This window comes from Nothobranchius furzeri, chromosome 17, assembly GCF_043380555.1.
Source record: "Nothobranchius furzeri strain GRZ-AD chromosome 17, NfurGRZ-RIMD1, whole genome shotgun sequence".
Taxonomy (NCBI): domain Eukaryota; kingdom Metazoa; phylum Chordata; class Actinopteri; order Cyprinodontiformes; family Nothobranchiidae; genus Nothobranchius; species Nothobranchius furzeri.
In genome coordinates this window covers 56,334,016-56,356,065 of record NC_091757.1, presented here as the reverse complement: position 1 = coordinate 56,356,065, position 22,050 = coordinate 56,334,016, and the positions used below count along the sequence as shown (strand labels likewise).

Here is a 22,050-nt window from a genome sequence, read left to right as displayed (position 1 = left end):
CTGATGTTTATTTCTGGGATCTGCTTTAGCCACTCATCCAGTTTGGGGGTTACTGCCCCGAGTGCCCCAATGACCACGGGCACCACCGATGTATTCACCCTTTAAGCATTCTCAAGTTCTTCTTTGAGGCTCTGGTACGTCTCTACTTACTCGTGTTCCTTTTTCCTGATGTTACCATCACTTGGTATTGCCACATCAACCACAACGGCTGTCCTCTGTTGTTCGTCCACCACCACAATGTCCGTTTGGTTCACCATCACTATTTTGGTGGTCTGGATCTGAAAGTAACCACAAGAGCTTGGCTCTCTCGTTCTCAACCACACTATGCCAGTCACCTGGTTGAGGTGTTCCATGTATGCTTTCCCTGCCTGCGTCTTACACCCTGCAGTTATGTGGTGGATTGTCTCTGGTGCCTCTTTGCATAGCCTACACCAGTGGTACTCAATAGGCGGCCTACCTATAGATATGTGGAGTCATGGAGACCCTCGACAAGACACTTAACCCACGCTGCCTGCAGGTGGTGGTTGGAAGGACCAGTGGCACCAGTGTTTGGCAGTCGGTGCACCCCAGGGCAGCTGTGCTAAAGTAGCTCATCACCACCAGCGTGCGATTGTGTGTGTGCATAGGTGAAGGACTGGATGTGTTGTGAAGGACCCTAGAAGGTGCTATACAAATATAAACCCTTTGCCTTTTACACCTCTTTGTGGGAACTTGGTACACGTCTGTGCCGTACCAAATGTTCCCTACCAAAAAAACCTGAATTGGAATGCATGTATACCGGTACACCCCTGACACAAAAAAATATATACAACAGCATCACATTTGATTGTTAGCTTAAAATTTCATGACATTCTGTAAAGAGATCAAACTGGTGAATGAGTTCATATGATGAGTAAATTGATTAGTTACTACAAATCAGTACGGGCAAAGTAGAAAAATCTACTAATGTTTTCCTATTTGGACATCAAAACCTCCACATGAGAGCTGCTTCCTTTTCATCATTTAGTGAATCATTTGTTAATAAATCACCTGCACAGCTGTACATCGGATCCTGTACAACCTGGAAAACGTAGTGCATGTTGAATTTTGTCTTTTATCTCCCACTGTGCAAGAAAATTTCTTATCTAAATCAATCAATCAATACTTTATTAATCCCAGAGGGAAGTTTTACATGTTACAATTCTTCAAACAAAAATGATCTCTCAATAATGTCATACAGGCAATTTGTCTGAGTTGAGCCATTTTTAATTTAAAATGACTAGTCGTTACATTTTACTGTGTACTATGACATTGAGGTGATTTATTTCACTTTCAGCTACAAAATTACAAGAATCTGACTTGACTGAAACCAGAGCACCCCGGAGTTTTAACAGATTTTGCTTTTGAAAAACTGATTTACAATATAAAATCAAACGAATGAAGAAAATACGTAGGTTTTGCAGGCATCCCTAATTTGGGACAGCAGTTTGTTTTCAGTGTCCGCTCCAGTTCATTTCAGAAAGGGCTGTGATAACTTTCGGTCCAACTGTGTTGGGAGGCGTCCAAGACGGAAGTGGCTAGTCAACCACTGTCCTCTGTCACATTTTGCACATGGTGAACTTGCAGGTCTTGGCACACATGGGTGGTGGCTGTGCTCAGTGACTCATGTGGCGCCCAGTGTCTGAAACCTTCGTCAAACGTCTGGCACATGGTGTGTGTTTGTGTGTGTGTCATTGTGGCCTGTGACGCTGGTGGCTCTAAAATACTTGGTGGCTGCTGATTGGCCATGCGAGAGGATGAGGCACAGGTAAGGACCAATCAATGAACCTTAGCAAAATGTGCGCAACTTCATTATCAAAAGGCTCTAACTAACTTGTTAAGGTCACCCCAACAATCCCTTACACTTGCGTCACCAACGGGTGGAAATGTTTAATTATTGCCAGCTCCTTTGGCGTAATCATCACGATGAAAAGTTGGATATCATTTTCACAAATGTGTCTTTGGCAAGTGTTTTGTTCTGTTATCCTTTTCTGCATGAAATGTGATTTTTTGTCTCAATGAACCAAAGCAGAGGCTTTGTAAAAACATAAAGTTGAGCTAATAGAGCTGACGAGGAGGACAAATATCCATCTTCCATCCAGTGTTTGAGACTAATGAGGCTAAGGGGAAAGTGTGTGGAGCAATTGTGGATGATAATCTCGGATGTCATTGACAAACTTGATGGCAAACAGTCTCAAATCTCGTTTCCATCTTAGAAAAGGCGGGTCTGGTGATATTAAGAAACCTAGAGGGGGGCATGGTTGCTCAGCTCAACTGGTTTGTAAACAGACAGAAGTGATGCTTACGCTTAACTCTGCACAGCTTGTGTGCGTCGTCTTGGCTCATCCCGTGTTTTTTCACACACCTCATCACCGGAATAAGCTGCGGACAGTGCTTAATCACCACAAATTCAGTCAGAGCTGACCCGTCTCAGTCTTTCCACCTAAATTTAATTGCACTCAATCAGTAATGGAATGCTACAGCTCCGCTCACTAACTTCAAGGAGTTAAATCATGTTGCAAAAGTAGAATCAGGCCTGTTTAATTTTCCTCGTTCTTTTTTCATGCATACTAATAATTAAGACGTTCCAAAAAGGGCCCTTTGCCAGTCTTGTAAAGATGAGATCATTGTGCTTTGTCAAATACTTTAATTCAACTGATGAAACCTGCAGCTCCAGCACGGTTGTTTGTTTGAAACTTTACAAATTTCCTAATAAAAGCTTCCTCTGCGAAGCCAAATGAAGATGAATGTGTTCTAAACTATATATTTCCAGCTGCTTTGTACAAAAATCAATGTTATAATTTAATATTGAGTCTTCAAAGACAAGATGGGTTAGGGTTAGATCTGGACCGCTGCCTGGGCTTTACATTTATGTCGGCGTGATTAAAGGAAAAAAAAGCGATGACTTGGAAATGCATTTGTTTGGCGAGATGCTGAATGAGCTGACGAGGTGGATGTAGGTATGGTGGACACTATGCAGACAGGAGGGTGGGTGGGTGTGTGTGTGTGGGGGGGGGGGGGGCTCCACGGCTCACTGACCTTGACAATGGAGCCACAGCTAGCGACTGATAGCTCTCTCCGATAGCGTCTCCCCTCTGCCCCTCTGTCTGTTTCCTTTTTCTTTTCCCATCTCTCTTTCTCTTTTCCATTCATCCCTCGTAAGTCTACCCTTCCGGCCACGGCAGGCACCGCTGCCACCTCTCTGCTGCAGCCCCCCCCCCCCCCCCCCCCCCCCCCCTTACCTCATGTCTGCTCTTTTTCCAGACAAGCGGGTTTAAAAAGTCAACTGCGTATTGAACCGTCTAGACTGAGGCTGGTCAGCACCCAGCGCCCCCCGCCCCCAGCTCCCCTCTCCAGCCCCAGACTCGTGAGTTTCTGGCTACAGCTTGAAAAACGGAACAAGGAGCACGTGCCCTTGCTGAGCTCGGTCCCTTATATCTCATCAAGTGAAAAAGCGGCGTTGTCTCCTCGCTCCACAGACACACTGGCCGCCACGTATCGATGAAAACCTGGACGTTTTGTCAACACTAACTGATCTTCCCCTGTGATCAATTATGTGTCACAGTTCTGCTGCTTATCATCCAGGGCCTCTCTTTCTTTACAAGGTGTTGGCTTTTTTAAAAAGAGCATTCCTTCCTCCAGATATGTAAAATACAAGTGTTAGTGGACGTGTGAACTTCCTACTCGGCTGCCTGTTTCCCGTTTGATGTTCAGTTTTATGAGTAATTTTTAACTTCCTGTTTTGGATGCCAGCTGCAGCAAACATCATTGCTTTGGGCGCGGGTGTGTTGGATGCAGTAAATTTTAAGGAGAACAAACAACTTCTGTTGGGAAGCAGGTGGAACAGAAATGAATGTGCGACCGGTCAGTTTTGTGTTTTGGGAGCTCGGAGACGTGAGCGACTCTAATGAATGCTCTAAGCAAGGATCCTATCTGACACGGACATGTTTGCGATCATTAAACACAAGCTGCAGAATATCCGGTGGGCTTTGTGAGCGTGTTTTCTGCTGCCTGCTGTCAGTTGATGAGGTGAACTGTATGGCACCCTGAAGTGTGACATTCCATGTAAAGCAGCGCGTGATAGTTTTTTAAGAGGTGTCTCCAGCCAGCCGGTGGCCCCCAACATGTGCAGCTAGATGACTCTATTCTCCCTGTTAAATGCAGTGTTGACAGCTTGGTTTTCCTACAGAACACTTGACTCTTAACAATGAAGCTGTGCTTAAATGACAGCCTGCCTTCCAGCTTTGCATCACTGCTCCTCTTTGTGAAAGTTGAATCATTTAATCAGGTAACGTAACACAGTTTGTCTGAGACTAATGTCCTGTTGACATGGCAGGATTCATTTATTCGAGTTTAATTATGAATACCGTGTGATCCCACGGGTTTCGTCTGTTAGTTTTTTTTATTTTATTTCATAACATGGAAACATGTTTCAGTTTAATTAGACATGGGACTTTTGCCTTAGTGGTAACAGGAAAGTGAGGACTTGTTCCATGTCAGACTAAATTACTGAGAGAGAAAAAAAATGATGTTTTAAGCTTTAAACAATCTATTTATACCTTTTAAATTACAGACACTTATAATTTTATTAGTGGGATGCTGTGGATAATTGTAACTAGGGTCGTGTGGACTATTTTTAACTAGATAGTGTCTAACTTTCAAAATGTAAATGATTTCAGTTTAGTTTAAACGCTGAAAATGGAACACTTTAATATAAAACTATATATATATATATTTAATAGGGCCGTGACTTGATTAAAATTTTAATCTAATTAATTAGAGGCTTTGTAATTAATTAATTAATCTAAATTAATCGCATTTTTAGTGTTTCTGTTTTAACTTAAACTTCTGTTTTCAACTTTAAGACACGTTGTTTGTGATTGTTTACAGAGTAGTGAGGACACGGAGCGTTCTCCCAGCGGCAGCCAGGTGCCTCTCGTTTGTCTGACTACTTTCATAAACTACTGTTAGGGCACAGAATTATTCTGTCTGGTGCTTTCAGCGCTGCACAGATGTTACGTAAATGTTTAAAATATGGCTTACCGCAACTTTTGTAAAGTTTCTGGTGCCACCGGGCAGCTGCAGCAGAGACCATCTCTGAAAAATGTCCGCGAGACGGACTTCGTTGTTGTCTGGAAGTTTTTTTTTCCAAGTTAAGAGGCGGACGGGTTTCCTAAATCCTGCATCAGTCCAAGCAAGGCAATTCCTTTCTGTTTTTATTCCGTTTTAGTAGCCATTAGCACTGTGCATTGTTGTGTGCGTCGGTGATATTCGGTCTACAAGGAAATCGTGAAATGACAAAGGTTCCGCCATTCTCGAAATGCAAGCTGTGATTAAAAGCGTTAATTTTTTTTAACGTGTCATTTTTTTCTAATTAAGAAATCATAATTAACGCGTTAAAGTCCCGGCCCTAATATTTAAATAATACCTCCACAAGGCATTCAGAGGTGAGCAGATTGAAGGTTTATTTTATACAAAATAATGAAATATTTATTTTGATGAGCACGACACTGGGTTTATGTTTACATCTATCAGCCAATAGAGGGCACCCCTGTGGGTTGCCAAATATGGTAAACAGTCCGCTCGGCACAGTGAGGCTGGCACTGGAAAAATGACTCGACAGGTCAAGCAACAGCTTCTGAGCCCAGAAGATGTTCTAATGTTAAATACTGTTTTAAAATCAATTTATTAGTAGAAATCAGTCCTTACAGTTCAAATCCGTTCTTTTTTGGCTTTTAAAGCTGCACATGGCCTTGCTCTGCAGTATCTGAGTGAACTTTTAGTTGCTCACTCCCCGTCTCGGTCACTGAGGCCAGCTGACCAGTTTCTCCTGGAGGTGCCGAGAACGAAGAGAAAGCTCAGGGGTAGGGCTGCGCGATGTTAGGAAAACCTGCGATAACAGCGATTAATATTGCGATGACGATATTACTTGCGATAAATATAAACTTAATTCAGGAACAAAAATAATCAAAAGCAAAAAAATCTAAATGTGGCAAAAATAATCATAAAAATGAGAAAAGCTAAAGATGTGAGGAAAGAGAAAATGAAAATGAACAAGAAAAGGCAATCAGTGGATCCCGGAAAAAGCTGCAGAACTAAGCTAACTCAGGTGTTTGCTAACCATCAAAATTAAGTGTCGGGGGCGGGCATCTGACCCATGAGAACCCACCCAATTGGCCAAAGGGTGAAGAGCTCAATTTGATTTGTTAAAAAAACATCGTGCTTCCGTTTGATTGACAGAATGCGTTATATGTAGCAAACATTTGAGCTGAACGTTCATTGCGATATTTATCTGTTCTTTGCGATATGCATATTGCGCATGCTGATATCGCGATAACGATATATCTTTGATATATTGTGCAGCCCTACTCTGGGGTGATGGAGCTTTCTCAGTAGCAGACCCAAGGTTGTGGAATGCGCCGCCAATCCACATTAAGATAGTTTCCATACTGTCGGGTTTTAAATCACTTTTAAAGACTCGTCTGTTCTCACTTGCTTTTAATTCAGTTTGAGTATGCATCTGTTTTAGTAGCTTTTACGTCAGTTAGATTTGTTTGTTTTTTGTCATGTTTTAACTTTTGATGAATTTTTATCTTATTTTTAGCATTATAGGAAACTTCTGTTTGTTTTGGCTTGGTCAGCTTTTATGCTGTTGTAAAGTGCTCTATAAATAAAGTTGACTTGACTTAACTTACCCCGTACCATTGTCGCTGGACATGGTGCTAGCTGGTCACTTCACGTATCGGCTGTGAACCTGGTATCCCAACTGTTGGACACCTTGTTCTGTTGTCGCTTCTACAACCTCCACACACACTAGATAGTGCTTTAGTGTTCGCTTTTCATATTCAACCTTTAATCAAGGAGGAATTGCCATGAAGAAGTTAAGGTAATTGCCTAATTTTGCCCTAAATTGATTAGCCTGGTATATATATTGTTACCACAAACCATAGACAGAACCCAGTTGTGGATCAGAATCTACAGTTATCTTTCAAATTGTTTCTGTCTTAGAAAGTACGAAGATCATTCAAAGCAATGAACAACGTTATGTTTTCATTGCTCTGGAAATCAATCAAAGGGGGAAGTTCACCATACACCGTCGAAAAAAACAGACAAAGAAGACGACGCGATGAGCAATGCGACGTATTTATCGTTACGGGGCATTTCACCATACACCGTGGAAGAAGACAAACTCACTCTGGCAGGTCCGATTACACGTGCAGCCTATGAATTCATTGGTTAAAGACTGTTATATTTGTTTTGTAAAACTAAAGACCTAAATTTTTGTCGACTGAAACTAAAAAGCATTTTGTCTAAAAGACTAAAACTAAGATGGCTGATCAACACTGGTCTTTGCCGGTAAGATGCCTACAAGTGAAAACAGCCCTGTTTCATAAACCTTGACCTGTTTTTGTGTATTTTAATGAGTCATTTGTGGGTGATAACAAACATTACTGCGTACCCTTTGGTACAGACATGCTTCCAGTGTTTCATCCATCCTGACTTGGGAGGCCACATTTGGAAAATCAGTCAAGTTGCGTTTACTGATTACCCCCTGGAGAATTCCTCTTAGACCTTAGAAGTGCAATATGTGAAGTTACTTAAAAACTTCTCATCTTTTTGGTGATTTATCTCCTTTACATCTTTGTCCATCCTGCCTTTGCACTCTTCCCGCCCACCTTGATCTCTGCTTTCTTTTCTTTTCCCACCCATGCAGCCTTTCTCATCTTGTCATTCCTGGGCCGGTGGTCTGTCCCTGTGGGAGGTTAAGGGGCACTGTGGGTGAGAGGGCAGCCGGCAGGTTGTGCGGGCACAGTGCACGCCTTTTCCCATAGCCTGCGTCAAATGCTGCTGAACCCTGACCCCGGCGGTTCCTCACTCTCAGAATCGATGTGGAACTCAATTCAGCCAGCCAGACCCCATTCAGGACTGGACTTTCCACTGGAAGAGAAAAGAACGCCCCCATCCCAATTGTGGCCATTGGTCCTCCCTTTGTCTTGTGGTCAAGCAGGGTCGGACGACCGGCCGCCACTAGCTAGAACAAGACTTCCGAAAATCCTATTCAGCATGAGATCTGACCCCCAGGTTCCAATGCTGACTCACATGGATCAAACGCTGGGAATCTCTGGGGGTCCTCTTCCATTCAGGTTTTCATCCATTGAAATGTACTCTTTTCACTACTCAAAATGACAGATTTTTTTTTTAGTTTGACAGCACAGCACTGTTTTACAAATGTGGGATTCCTGGAAGAGTTTCGTTAAAGCCGTGCACAGGTTTGTTCTTCACTTGCTGAATCTCTTATTGTTAATGGCCATTGAGTTTATACAGAACTAAGCAAAAAAGGGGGAGAGTGCAGGATAGCTTTCATCCTTTAGAGCTCCGGTATGAACGTGTTAATGTGTGGCAGCTTTTGTTTGAAAAGGAGCCGCGGCTTTGTGCGTTGTCTCAGGTTTTTAAAGCTGTGATTAACAACAGGTTGAATAAATTCTCCGACAAAGACAAATATTCATTTATGAGTATAAACATAAAAAACTACTGGGAACGCTAGAAACCATAAAGAACCACACATTTACACAAAAAACACTGTCACTGACTGAACTTTCCCAAGTTATGCTTGAAGTGCTTGGATGTATCGTGCACCGTGTGCTTCAAACAAAAGGCAATGGTTTCATTATATCCTTCAGATCACCATTAGGGCTGTCACTACCGATTAGAAGTTCAAACATTTGTTGCAGCATGGGGAAACTTTGAATTTCAATGACCCACTCGAATTTTAAATTTACATCCTGAAAGCGATTTAGACCAAAGATTATATAAACAGTTCCTCCAGACGGTTAGAAGAAGGTCGCCTTGTGATCTAGAAGTTGCCCCATATCAGTTTGACCTTCTACCCTTTTGACCTCGTGGTGTAATCAGCTCACAGGGACGTTACTGAAGTAGATGGGACCATCGTCAGAAACGAACTCTATGGTGAAATATCACCAGCAGTTGCTTTTTGTCCTTTTTGCTTTGATTTTTATACTCAGCAAATTCTGTCTTTTTCCAGTGTAACTGTTCACCGCTTTTGTCGTCGTGTAGGGATGACAGAAAATTTCAGTACGCTGAACTATAGCAACATTTCATGTTATCATACCGAATCAGTATTTAAAGGGGCATTATGGAAGTGTGACAGCCAAAACATGTATAGAAATAATAAATGTCTTCTTCATACATTCTCCTGCAATGCCCTGGTCCTGTAGAACGAGCCCTGGCATTTTTACTGTGATTGCCTGTTTTTCTGTAAAATCACATGTTTTGGTCACTTATGTGCGTGAGGCGAGTGGTGTTACGACCCTTCCTGGGGAGTTTGGCTCGTGTGCAAAAGGGAAGGGACAATAACGGGATTTAAAAGTTAAAATGATGATCAGGTTTATTTACAACAACAATAAAACATAAATCTTTCCATCCACAGGTTGGGAATAGCAAAACTAATTCTGCCTATGGGGAATTAAAACAAAAGTACAAATAACTAGGGATGTCCCACTGGGCAAAGATTACAGGGTTCTGGACCAAAACAAGGATCTCCAAAGGTCCAAACTCTAAACTGGGCGGTTAAACCAAACTCAGGTGATATTTTACATTAAACCGAAAACCCACAACACTCTAAATGTAATAAAAGGGAGATCTGCACCACAAAAAAGAGGAACTCTAAACCAAAACGTAACAGCTTATCCAAACGCAAGAAGCTGTTAGCGAAAATGCTAACAGTAGCTTTACCAACGTTAAGTTCAAGTTACCAAGTTTAAATAAACCAAAAACACCCAGCAGCAAACAGACCAGCACGGAGGAGAGACTGCTACCACCAAAACAGCTCTCCTCATGTCTGAAAGAAGCTCCTTTATGAAGGGAGAAGCGCTCCCGGTGATGTTCTACATCTGCGATAGACACGAAGCAGCGCATCTGACCCCGGAAGTTGTTGTCCGTTGCCGGGAGACGAAGGCGGGCAAAACAGGAAAGGAATCTTGTAGCGGACGGACGTTGTTCCAGGTCTTCGGTATTTGGTGGAGATGTTGGTGAAGGCGGAGAAGAGGGCGAACTAGAGGAAACACAGGCAGATTCCTCCTCTATTTACAAACTCCTGGGGATGCAACAAGTGGGCGTGGTGCGTCGACTTCCGGATCTGACGTCGACAAATTTTTAGCATCAAGCCGTCGACGTCATCGAGGCTTCGCTACAGCCCTACTGTTGAGTGAAGCTTGCCTCCACCAGGAGTTGTACGTAAATATGTGACTCACTAACAGAATGAATGTGTGCTGTGAATATGGCATCGCTGTTGATTATCTAAATAATTACTGAGTCAGTCTATGAATACAAAATATTTACGGCTCATTACCTTGTAATTTAATGATATTATGCAAGAAAAACAAATTTGAAACCTTGATTTTAAAATTCTAATACAGCAAAGCTTACAAGTCCATGCATGCATGCGTGTGTGTGTGTGTGTGTGTTTATGATAGCGGGTGGCCGTGTGTGACGGTATCCACAGACCACAACTTGACGCATGGTTTAAATCTTTTACAGAAGGGGAGTACTTTGATTGAAATGCCGCGTGCTGTGTGTTGAGGCAGAGGCCTTCTGCAGCATTCAAGCTGGTCAACTGTCAGGAGTGGAGCGTGAAAAGAAGAGGGGGGGGTGGCTCGGAGTGAAAGGAGCAGAGGGTCCAATTTGGAGGGGGGGGGGTGTCTTGGAGGAGGAGGGGTGGCCTCTGACAGACCTCCTGGGCTTTGAGGGCCCTCTGTGTGGGCTGCTACAGCAAGGAAGGCCCCTTCAGAAGAGAACAGAGAGGGCAGGCTCAGGAGAAGGTGCCGGTGCGTTGGCCCCCGCTGCAGGGAACGTAGGCAATGTGCCAGCTCAACCCTTCAAATCCCATAGGCCAGATGTTCCTTGTCAGGGAGCTTTTGGCCTTCAATAAATTGAGTCACGCTTTCTGTAACAAGACAAGGCAAACGCTTCGTCTACGACTTGAATATGCTGTACTCCTAAACTCGTGTCCTACATGTCAAACCTTAGTGACGAGGCCGTGACCGGCCACCGAGTCCACTAGAGGGTGGATAATTCCCTTCCCCTTTGTCCCCAGCTTTCACAACACATTCACTCCTCAGTACTGTAACACCCCCTGGTCTGTGACACTCCGTCCTGACACAGTCTTGTAAAATCAACAAGACGTCTTTAGGTACTGTTGGTGATTTTCCTTCAGGTGTTTATGCTGTCGAGCTAGGTGCCCATTTAAATCTGCCGTTTATCAAACTGAATTGTGATAAATACTCAGATGTTATGAACAATAAACAGTATTTTACTGTAAATGAGACCAAGCACCTCCTCGTAAAACAGCACTTTTGTTTTCAATAGCAAGATTGATCACAACCACCCAAAAAACCAAAAACAAGCAAATAGAACCAGAATGAGCATTTCATCACAGCGCGATCTCTACTGGAATCTGATGAAAGTGAGTAAACAGTCGGACCAAAACGCACTGCGTCTGCTGCTGCATCCAGCTCACTCAAAGCCTCGTCTTTGATTATTTATGCAGAAACGAGAGGATTGGTAAATCAGCTGAACTGCTGCAAAAGAACCGAAACACATGCTTGTAAGAGCAAAACCAACAAAAACAAAACATTGATCTACCTGAACAAGTGGAAAACTCTTCATGCACTCACTTTAGATATATTTGGAGAATCCATGAGTAGATGGAAAGAACATCATAAGAGTGAGTTTTTAAATGCAGAAGCGTCATTCCAACGAGCTCGCTGGAAGAATGTCCCTAGCACATCTTTGATTTACAGCGCCTCTGAGGAGGGCTCTGATCTGGCAGTGATTGGTCACCTTTGAAGAAAAGTGTTCTGCAAGCGAATCACTTTGAACCTGAACTGAACCGAGCCCAAGAGAGAACCTCTGGTCTCACCTGTGTAAAACAGAACAATAAATCTAGAGGCTGCTCGGGTTTTCTACTGTGACATGGGGACTTGGATTCCATGGTGGCCTCTACTCTTTTACGAGTTTGCGAGGACTTCACCGTTTCCACACAAAATGAACTCGTATGAAGCATTTGCACATCTGCTCTCTTGTTTTCCCTCATCCTTAGATATGTTTTGTGTTTGCATCGCTAAAAGTGCTTCCATTCACAAGCAGTAAATTATTTTAAAGAGCAAGTCACCCCCAAATCACATTTTTTTTGCTGATGAACTATATAAAGGAGTGTCTAATCGTGCTACACACACGTGTAGTCAATAATTTGGCAGTTCAGTTTATCTTGGTTAAAATTCAAATATTCTGCCTAAAACTGTCAGTGTTGTGCCGTCGTCTGGGAAAAATTCTGCACTGTATCTGAATTTAAATCTGCCACTGCTATTAGCTAAGAGGTGTGAAATGATGTCATCTGGTACATTATGATGTCACGATGCCATTGTGAGCCTGTGTGTGTGTGTATTTGTTAGCGGCTCCGCCCTCTCGGTCTGCCAAGCAACAGCATTTGTTGCATTTTTCAAACATGAAGTGGGAGTGAAGTAAGTTTCTTGTAGGGGGTGACTTGCTCTTTAAGTAGGCATCACGTTCTCGATTTGTTTTCGTTTGAGCATGCTGAAGCCACCATCTCCACCTGCTAATAATCCATTGGATCCATGCTTTTTATTCATGATCTATTTCTGATTTTTTTTATTTTATTTACATTTATTTTGTCTTTATTGTAGAAAAACAAGAAACGGGACACATGAAGTTTGTCTTTTGGGCTCACAACGAATAAATGAACACAAGTGTTTAGGTGCAACTTTAGATTTACTTCTTTGGTCTTTATTTTTGAAGAAAGTCTCTAAATTAGGAGATGGAGAAAAGTTCTAAAAGTAGCAGAAAATTCACTCATAATCCGTCAAATAAATGCTGATCTGTTTCTGCTCTCAGAAGGGAAACGGGCCAGTAACGGTCAATCGAGACCTAAAAATAAAGCCCCAGTTCTGTTTTCCTCCTCTAGATGACCAAATGAACTGGACTCCCTTTACTGAGATTTGTTTTCTAGCACCACGTTGATTAGGATTCCATACAAGCTGAACTGGAACCAGAAACCGATGGAAAAACACCGCGGGTCACTAATTCATCATGCAGGATTGTCATGTGTGGACATACCAGCATTTCAGTAGCAGCAGTGACTCCCTCCGTGCACCAAAGCAAATATTTGTTTACAAAACACAGCCACTCGTAACCATAGATCAAGCAGCATCTGGGTCCAAAAAGCTCGATTTCCAAGCATTGATCCTGTTATTTATTCATTTATTTATTTATTTATTTATTTATTTTGCACACTGACTCTGCCAGAACATCCACGCACCCTAAGAAGCTATTTTCTACTTTATGGCAGCACGATCTGTCCAGGCTCATTCTGAGTTGGATTGATCAAGTACATAATAGTTTAGTTGGTGTCTATTTTTATTTTAAACTGTCTGAATGTTACAAAACCAGTTCTTTGATCAGGGTATCTGCAGGTCCTTAAAAAGTCTTAAAAAGTCTTAAATTTGCTTTTCCAAATTTAAGGCCTTAAAAATCCTTAAAAATGATAAATAATCCTTAAATACAGTTTCCAAAGGTCTTAAATTACCAAAGACCCAATTAATAAGACTCTTTTATTTCTTTTTTTTTTTTTTTTGTGAATTTCTAGTTTGTGTTCAGCATTTTTTGTGTATGACATTTGCATAAGTGGAACCGTACACATTCAGTTGGTTGTGAAAAGGGGGCTGTTTTTAGATGAGCACATTAGCTGGTTAAGCTAGTGGGAGCTTGCGCCATGGGGAAGTGCAAGTTTAATGGCATCTAGATGGCTAATCCCACGTTCGCAACGTGGTTAGCACCGGTTCCAGGCAATACCTGGAAATTATAATTAAATTATTAAATTTAATTGAAAAAAAAGCTTAAATTTGGTCAAAGTGGCCTTAAAAAAGGTCTTAAAAAGTCTTAAATTTGGCTCCCTTAAGCCTGCAGATACCCTGTTTGATACTCAAATCAATTTTTGTATAGCACACATTTTGTGCTCTAAAATGTTAATCACGCTCCCCTCTGCCACCCACTGATATCAGCTGGTAAGAGCCGTCTCCTTAAAGGGGACGAAATATTCGTCTCTTAAACAAATCATAATATCAATCCATCCATCCATACTTATCCGGAGTCGGGTAGCGGGGGCAGCAGCCTAAGCAGAAAGGCCCAGGATTCCCTCTCCAGCCACTTGGGCCAGCTCCTCTGGGAGAATCCCACGGTCAGCCTGGTCAGCTGAGGGACAGTCCCTCCAGCGTGTCCTGGGTCTTTCTTTGGTTCTCCTCCCGGTTGGATGTGCCCGAAAAACCTCACCAGGGATTAACCAGATGACCGACCAGATGCTCGAGCTACCCCAACTGGCTCCTATTGATGTGGAGGAGCAGCGGGTCTACTCCGAGCCCCTCCCAGATGTCCGGGAGAGCACAGCCATCCTGCAGAGAAAACTCATTTCGGCCGCTTGTATCCGCTATCTCGTTCTTTCGGTCACTACCCAAAGCTTGTGACCACAGGTGAGGGTAGGAATGTCGATCGACTGGTAAATCGAGAGCTTTGCCTTCCGGCTCAGCTCTCTCTTCACACTGACAGACCGGTACAACGCCCGCATCACTGCAGACGCAGCACCAATCCACCTATGTATCTCTCGCTCCATTGTTCCCTTACTCAGGAACAAGACCCCGAGATGCTTAAACACCTCCGCTTGGGGCAGAACCTCATCCCTGACCCGGCTACAAACGTAAATCATAAAAGTCGTGTACAAAACATGTTTATGAAGTTCATTTCACAAAATCTGTCTCAGAAAGCGATTTGGCCAGTGTTATGCTCCACGGTGTTTCAGAATGATCTGTTTCAGGGCTCTTGAATAAATAAATAAACACGCTGTAGCTGGCCACACCCACCTCATGGGGGGTTGGTTTCTATAATAACTCCCCATTATGTCGCTTCACAATAATAGCACTTTTCAAACAGTTCACTGAGGCAAATGATTTGTGAAACCAAACACTGGCAGAAATGCTGATGTTTGGAGTGTTTACAGAAGCAGTAGACACTAGGTGGCAGCACAATGGGATGCAAACACTTAGATCTGCATCATATGTCCCCTTTAAAATGTGAACTCTGGACAGTAGTGAGAACATCTCTGCTGTAAGAACTTTGTGTTTCCAGAACAGTTTACTGATGTTCAAAGTGTAAATTCCTGACATTGATCATCACAATAAACAATTAAGCCTTGATGCTGGAAAGCATCAGTAAGTTTTCTGAAGTCTTTTTTTCCTAAAAGCAGCTTAAACCTGTTAATGACCACAAATGCAGCATCATTCCTGAGCTCTTTGTTTGTTTTGGGTGAAATCGGAGCCGTTCGTGCCTTCTGTTGTGGCAGTTCCCTTACAGTGAAGCTGCAATGATCTTCTAAGCCCACCAAAGTCAAGGAAACCAAAGGAGGAATGTGGAGAAACACCTGAAAGGTGCTGTTTCTCTAGACAGTACGCCTCACCTACAGCACACACTTTCACTCAACAGGTGATCGGGTCATTATCTACCTTGGGACAGTAATCCCCCTAAGATGCAAACCCTGTGGTACATAACTGAAGGTGTTACACCCTTACTTAAATAGGCTTTAGGTTTTACTTACTTACTGGCCAGTAGGCTGTTTCACTTGACACCTCCTACAGTTTGTGGTGCCGTGTTTGTTTTTTCACAGGCTTCCTAAGTGTTCCTCTCACAGGGACCTCCAGGCTTTCTCATGTCCTTAAGTCTCTTTAGGTAAGCCGGAAAAAGCGAACAAAAGCACATCTATTATAAGGTGAGTGGATCTCACGTTACCCACCCGTTTCAGTGCAGTCGCCAGTGTGGGCCACTTTCCAAGTGACTGATATCTTCACAGGGGCCAACATGTCAAGGGATGGTGTAATTGATTGTCTTGGATATTTGAGTCTACCACTTTCCCTTGTTGAGAGACCCCCTCATGCTTCCCTCTCTGGTTATAAAGCCGGCGTGTACTGAGAGGTTTTGACATGAAGTGAAGTTTGATAGAGATGTGGTCATAACACATAAAAACTGTGCAAATGGGGGCCACAGTGGATTTTATGGGCCATTTCAAACTTGTTGTATAATCTAGTGAAAATATACAGAAGATTTTTGCTCTTTTTTTAAGGGCAAGAAAAGGAAAAGAAGCATTCCTGCCCTCAGATGTTGAATTTAATTCAAATGAAAACCTGTAGGATGAAATCACTGGGCTTCACTGAGTAAAGCTTTCCTGGCTTCACATTACAAGTTTTGATTGCCGCCTGCAGGAAATCAGGGTTTAAAGAATAAGCTATTCATGTAAGTCTTTTTCTCCTTCAGCTCTTATTTTTAACTTTTCAACCAAAGCACTAAATTGCCACAAGCAAATAACTCTTCCCTTCATTTTATGATCACTATTTGTTATCTGATATGTTTCAATTTAGTTCAAACTTCTTCTTGGTCTGAAACCTAATGCGTCTATCAGAGCTCGTCCCAGATGGGAAATTAGGAGCTGACAGTAGGGGTCATTTAGTTTTCTGCTGCAGAGCGTGCTCTGCTGCACGACTTTATCCAGCAAGCCAACGTCCGCTCCACCTGGCTTTGCCGTTACCTTGAACTCACTTCTGATTTCCCGTTAGTGGACATAGCACAGCTCCACTGAACCACAGCAAGGGCTTTCATCAGCAGGATCCTGAACGCGGTATGCTAATGTTACTCTGCTTGGTCCTCGGCCACTTTACTCTCGAGAAGGTGCTTAAAGAGTATCACTCAGCACAAACTCCATATTTTATAAACCTTTGCACCACCTTTAGGTTGCGTCGCACATTTGTGTACATAGAATTTAATGGTTAATTGCAAATGTAAATATCAGCATCGTCGGCAAAATGTAGCAAGTCGTATCAAGATGCATAATTAACCATAGTAACTTAAATAAATTAGGCTTACAGTAATCCCTCGCTACTTCGCGGTTCGTTCATCGCGGATTCGCTGCTTCGCGGATTTTTTCTTTGGAGCATTTTTCAGGGGGAATTCGCAGATTCGCGGTATTTTTCACTGATTCGCGGTATTTTTCTATGCAAAATATCAAGAAATTCTTGTTTTTTTTTATCAATTTCATCATAAAATGCACTTTTTGTAATAAAACTAAAAAAAAACGAGTAAAAAAATGTTTTTCTTGAGTTTTACCCACAAAAAGAGAATGTGATCATACGATAATTCAATAGGGAGCGTGGTTTCACAGACGCGGAAGTGATAGCGTCGGTGAAACGCCGGCTCACGATTTAATCTAGGAAACCCCCGAGCGTTCGAGCGTCAACGAAGTGACACGGAAATGCCGGGCTTTCCAGAAGTAAGTAAGATAACTTACTATGAGCTGATAGTTCGTGGGATTGATCGGTTGGTTGGAAACTCTGATCATGAATCTGAAGAAACGATGACTGAGTGGTGAGCTGGAAAGGCGACTTCCGTTTATAGCCGCGGTTTGTGACGTAGGTGCGACGTAGAGGGAATCCCCGCGAGGGGCATGCTGGGAGTCCCTACTTTGCGGATTTTCACCTATCGCGGCCAGGTCTGGAACGCATCCACCGCGATAAACGAGGGATCACTGTAAATGTTTAAAGTAGATTGATAATTGCGTAAATGAACATTTGCATACACTGCTGTGAAATTTTGGCAGTTTTTTTAAGAGTGCAGTGATACAGATCTGACGAGCTAAACATTTGCTTGAGAGTCAACTTGTACGCAGAAACGCTTCAGAATGAAGTATCTCTTTAAGATTGGTATTTGTTATTGTTTTTTCAGGCCGTATATAGTCCAAGAATTCCTTACTTAGAACTCCAAATAGATTTGATCTGAACAGGTGGTATCATAAACCTCCAAGTCCAGAATGTCTCAGTGGTTTTTCTGGTGTGCGTCTGTCTCTGAGACTAGTTCAGTTGGTCAGGAGGCCAGAATCCAGATCTATAGAGAGCCATTAAATCTCTTTTATCTGTCAGGATATCTCCCTGACGTGGCCAGCTACCAGCAGTGACCATCACATGTTGTAATCTGGCATAAGTCATGGCGCCGCTGAATGCACGTGCAAAGCATGCCAACCTGCTGGCTTAGGAAACCTGAGGGGTTCCTGCCAGAGCTGGAGCTTATGGTTACCCGGCTAAATATAAAGCGCCGGGGTCACAAATGGTCTAACCTAACACTAATAATTTAAAGATGTGACTATTATTCTCTCACAGACGCGTTTTCCAGATGGTCGCTTCCGAATCGTCTATTTTAATTCGTCACGTAGAATTTATGACTGTTTGGAATAATTATTTCTAGAAGCTCTCAGAGCGCCGAGTTTGTTTCAGTTGCTATCCCACAAATATCCTCCACACAAATTTAGGTTACTTGGCTTTACAGCACCTCCTTGCCAGTCAGACCTTAAATCAGCTGCAAATTATAACCTCCACTGGGTCAAAAATCCATATCAAAGGAACACTGTTTCATTTGACACCTCATATGTGTGTAAGTCTCCTTCTCCCGTGCACAAGGCAAGGCCCTCGGTCTGTATGACCTAGAAGAAGCTAGACTGGATGACCCAGTGGTCATCCTGGAAGCCATCTGGCTACCCACGTCTTGTGTGGCTTACCCATCCCACTGCCTCACGCAACTCTTTAAGCAAGCATAAGTGCGCTTAGGAGGACTTAATCTCAGAGAAACTGGTTTGGCCACACTCGTTGGCTGTCGGTGTCGATACTGTAAGGTCACGGGGTTCCTGAGACGTGTCTCCAGCAGCATGTCCCGTCCGTCTGTTGTGGGATTTAAAACGTCTCTGCTGGCTGTGCCTTGTCATGAAAAGTAGCCCACGTGAAGCTGTTAGATAAACGAGGAGCTCAAAACTTTAAACGTTCTGAAACTTTCATCGTTTGGATGAGCTTTGTGCAGATGCTCCTGGGTAGGTTCTGGTGGCCCGTGAGGCCACGAGGGGAAGCGAGAAGCCCGGGCCTGTCTGCACTTGCACAGAGGTTACTCTTGGCCTTTTGACTGTTTGCCAGTGCAGGGGCCAGCGTCTTCCAGAAGAGGGCCTTGGCTACCAGCAGGCGAGTGAACCAGCCAGCCAGACAGGCAGCCAGCCACATGGTCTGCAGTCTGGGTCTGGGGCTACAGCTTGGGCTAGGGCAGCTCAAGTTACCCAGACAGATTTGTTAACACTGTTTGGGTCCACTCAGCTTTCTAGCCAGGCTTCTGAGCCAAACGCGTCTGAGGTGACTTAATCTGTCATTAAACTCACATTACACCCGAACAGAGACTCTGCTCAGGGGGGCAGAGACGGCTCTCACTCTCCCACTCGCTGGCACGGCTGGCTGGGTTCAGGCAGACACAAAGAATACATCCCCCTTCCTCCGCCTTCCCATCCTCTTCATGCCACACACCATGGCACAGCGTGACAACCCAGCTCAGTCTAGACAAAAGCAATTTCACTTGGAGTTGAAAAGTCATTTGGCTGTGCGACGGGCATCCTTGTGGGGCTCTCGGTGCTGGGTTTATCCTACGACAGGGCGGTGCGTGGTTTTCAGAGCCCAGTCCCGGATGTAAAAATAAAAGATGCAGAAGCTGAATAATGAATTCCTGCCGCTCTTCTCTGCTCATCGTGAGTGAATCTAAAGAGTCAAACCAAAGAAGAAACGAGTCAAACGGTGACATTAGGATCATTTCATCCTCCTCCGAGCTGCTGACGGTAAACATTTGTCTTTGTGGATCTGTCACCGGCTATCAGGCGAGCGGGAGGAGAAGGCTGAACTCTGCTCACATCAGGCCCAGAAAAATTGCTTCCATCACTCTCAGCTTGAAAATGTCAGACGGCCTAACAACCTGCAGGACCGTCACGGAGGTCTAAGACATCGTTTCCTTCTGCTGAGATTTGTTTTTGCGTAACAGCTGGTTCTGGTTCCCCCCCACCCCCCCACTGGCGAGAGCTGCCAAAAGCCAACATATGAACTTTATAATCAACTGTTGCAAAGAGAGTGCCAAGTCAACACGCCGCATATTTTTCTGATGAACAGGCTGTTTTCTTTCATTTAGCCCTCGTCTGCTTAGCTTTGTTCTTCTTCTTTACGAGTTTGCGCCGTCGTCCAGATAAAGCTGGAAAATCAAACACGATTTCAAGTCCTAATTGGTTGAAACGAGGTGACACTGATCTAAATGCATCGGTTGGCTCGAAGCGACACTGAAGCATGAAGTAAGACCTCGTACTTGGTTGGAGTTCACGTCTTGTTTTAAACGTGTTTTCTCACCGCAGCGTTTGTCTCCTAAATGTGAAAATATGATCAGCTGTGGCTTGAGTTATTCATTTTCCAGACCTCCCTGTGTTTTTACGCCTGCAGGTGAAGAAGTACTTTGAGCTGGAGCCGCTAGCCCGAGGAAAGCGCTGGATCCTGGAGGGGAGCTCCACCGACAACATGGAGGCGGTCAAGGAGAGCTTCGCTCAGTTCATCAGCCTGTTGGAGGACAAGGACACAGAGCCGGCAAGGATATGATGCTAACGCGTGTTAGCAGCGAACAAACACCACGTCCTGCTGGCTCACACACACACACACACACACACACACACACACCCCTCTAGAGATCCGCCGCTGAAACGCTTCATAGTTGAAAAAAGTGAAATGAAAATCCCTGAACTTTGCCAACAATGGAAACCTTGTTTACTATTTGTGCCGTTGTGATGTGATCAAAGGCATTTAAACAAGTCTGTATTCATCAGTGAACACTAACACACACACACACACACACACACACACACACTTGCACCTTTAAACACACTCAAACACACAGAGAGGTTGAGCATCTCCACTAATTACTTTGCAGGATGTGTGAGTGAGCGTGACCGATGCTCCGTGTCCCGTGTGAGAATAAAAAACCACAATTGGGCCGAAGGAAGCCGCCACGTGTAAAAATGTAATGAATGTTGTGTCTGTAGTGCAGAGTCAGCCTCAAATGTTCCTTCATATTTTTAACTGTATTTTTGTTTGTTTAAGTTTGATGTAACCTCTCAACACCGGCTGGTCGCTGCGGTTTCCCATCGGGGTGAAATACAAACTGTCAATCAGCCGCAGCAACAGCTGCACCTGACAAGTCCCTGTCCGACAGCCTAATGCCTTCCAACTGTCTGGAGACCCCTCCCTGTCTGCTGTTTATCGTGGACCCCTGCCCCTCCAGCTCCGCTCCGCGCCGCCATTAACTGCTCGACGTGGTTTTCATCTCCGATGTCGTTCCGGCCCCGCTGCCCTCGTGTGGACTCCAGACTTTTAGAAAGAGTTGTCTTCGTCGTGCCACAGGTGTCCGAGTGTCTTCGAGATGCGTTTTAGAAACAGAATATACTCAAAATACGTCGTTCTGTCAGTATTTAGTTAGTTTTTTAGAAATTTTATCATCTTTTTGTATCTGATGTGAGAGCTGAGTGGAACAGTGCATTTGTTTGTATGGAAGCAAAAATAAATCTCTCAACCAGGGAGGACATCAGTGTTGGATTTTATATTTATAGCGTCTGCTCACAAAGAAAATGTTTTGATAAGCAGTTTTCTTGCATTTTCATGCATTTTGTCCAAGATGAAAATTAAACGCTTACACCTAAAACGCTGTCAGCTGTTCTTCACACTGCATTCAGCATCTGAGTAAACATCTGCCGAGTTTGTTCTCGGCCACTTGAATGTTTTTACATTTCCTCTGATACTTTTTTTTTCTCTGTGTTTCTGATTTGTGGATTAAGGTGACCTGTTGAAATCTGAGACGCAGGAAAACACAGATGAGCCAGAAGAGTTCGAGCCAGAGTTTTTTTTTGGGGGGGGGGGGTTCGGGATCAAAGTGAAGCAGCTGAAGAAAGTTCTGGGTGGAAAGTTAACCGAGTGAGACAGGAGTTCCTGATAGATGTACTCCACTCTGCGCTACCTTTTCTTCTCCTTTTGCCCTTCTTCCCTCTCTTTCACATCGCCTGTGTGGCTTTAA

At 43.6% G+C, this 22,050-nt stretch overlaps 1 protein-coding gene across 5 annotated transcripts in view; it reads left to right on the top strand.

Annotated features, from left to right (window-relative positions):
- The window catches only part of arl15a (ADP-ribosylation factor-like 15a), a 177,680-nt gene extending 156,118 nt beyond the window's left edge, over window positions 1-21,562 (top strand). For 4 of the 5 annotated variants that reach the window (XM_015973179.3, XM_070546227.1, XM_070546229.1 and 1 more), the window contains one exon: window positions 20,433-21,562. In XM_015973179.3, coding sequence (XP_015828665.1) covers window positions 20,433-20,585 — 153 coding nt within the window. In that variant the 3' untranslated portion in view covers window positions 20,586-21,562. The remainder of the gene's footprint in view (window positions 1-20,432) is intronic. The other variant, XR_008559240.2, reaches the window with a different exon arrangement.
- Window positions 21,563-22,050: the final 488 nt, after the last annotated feature.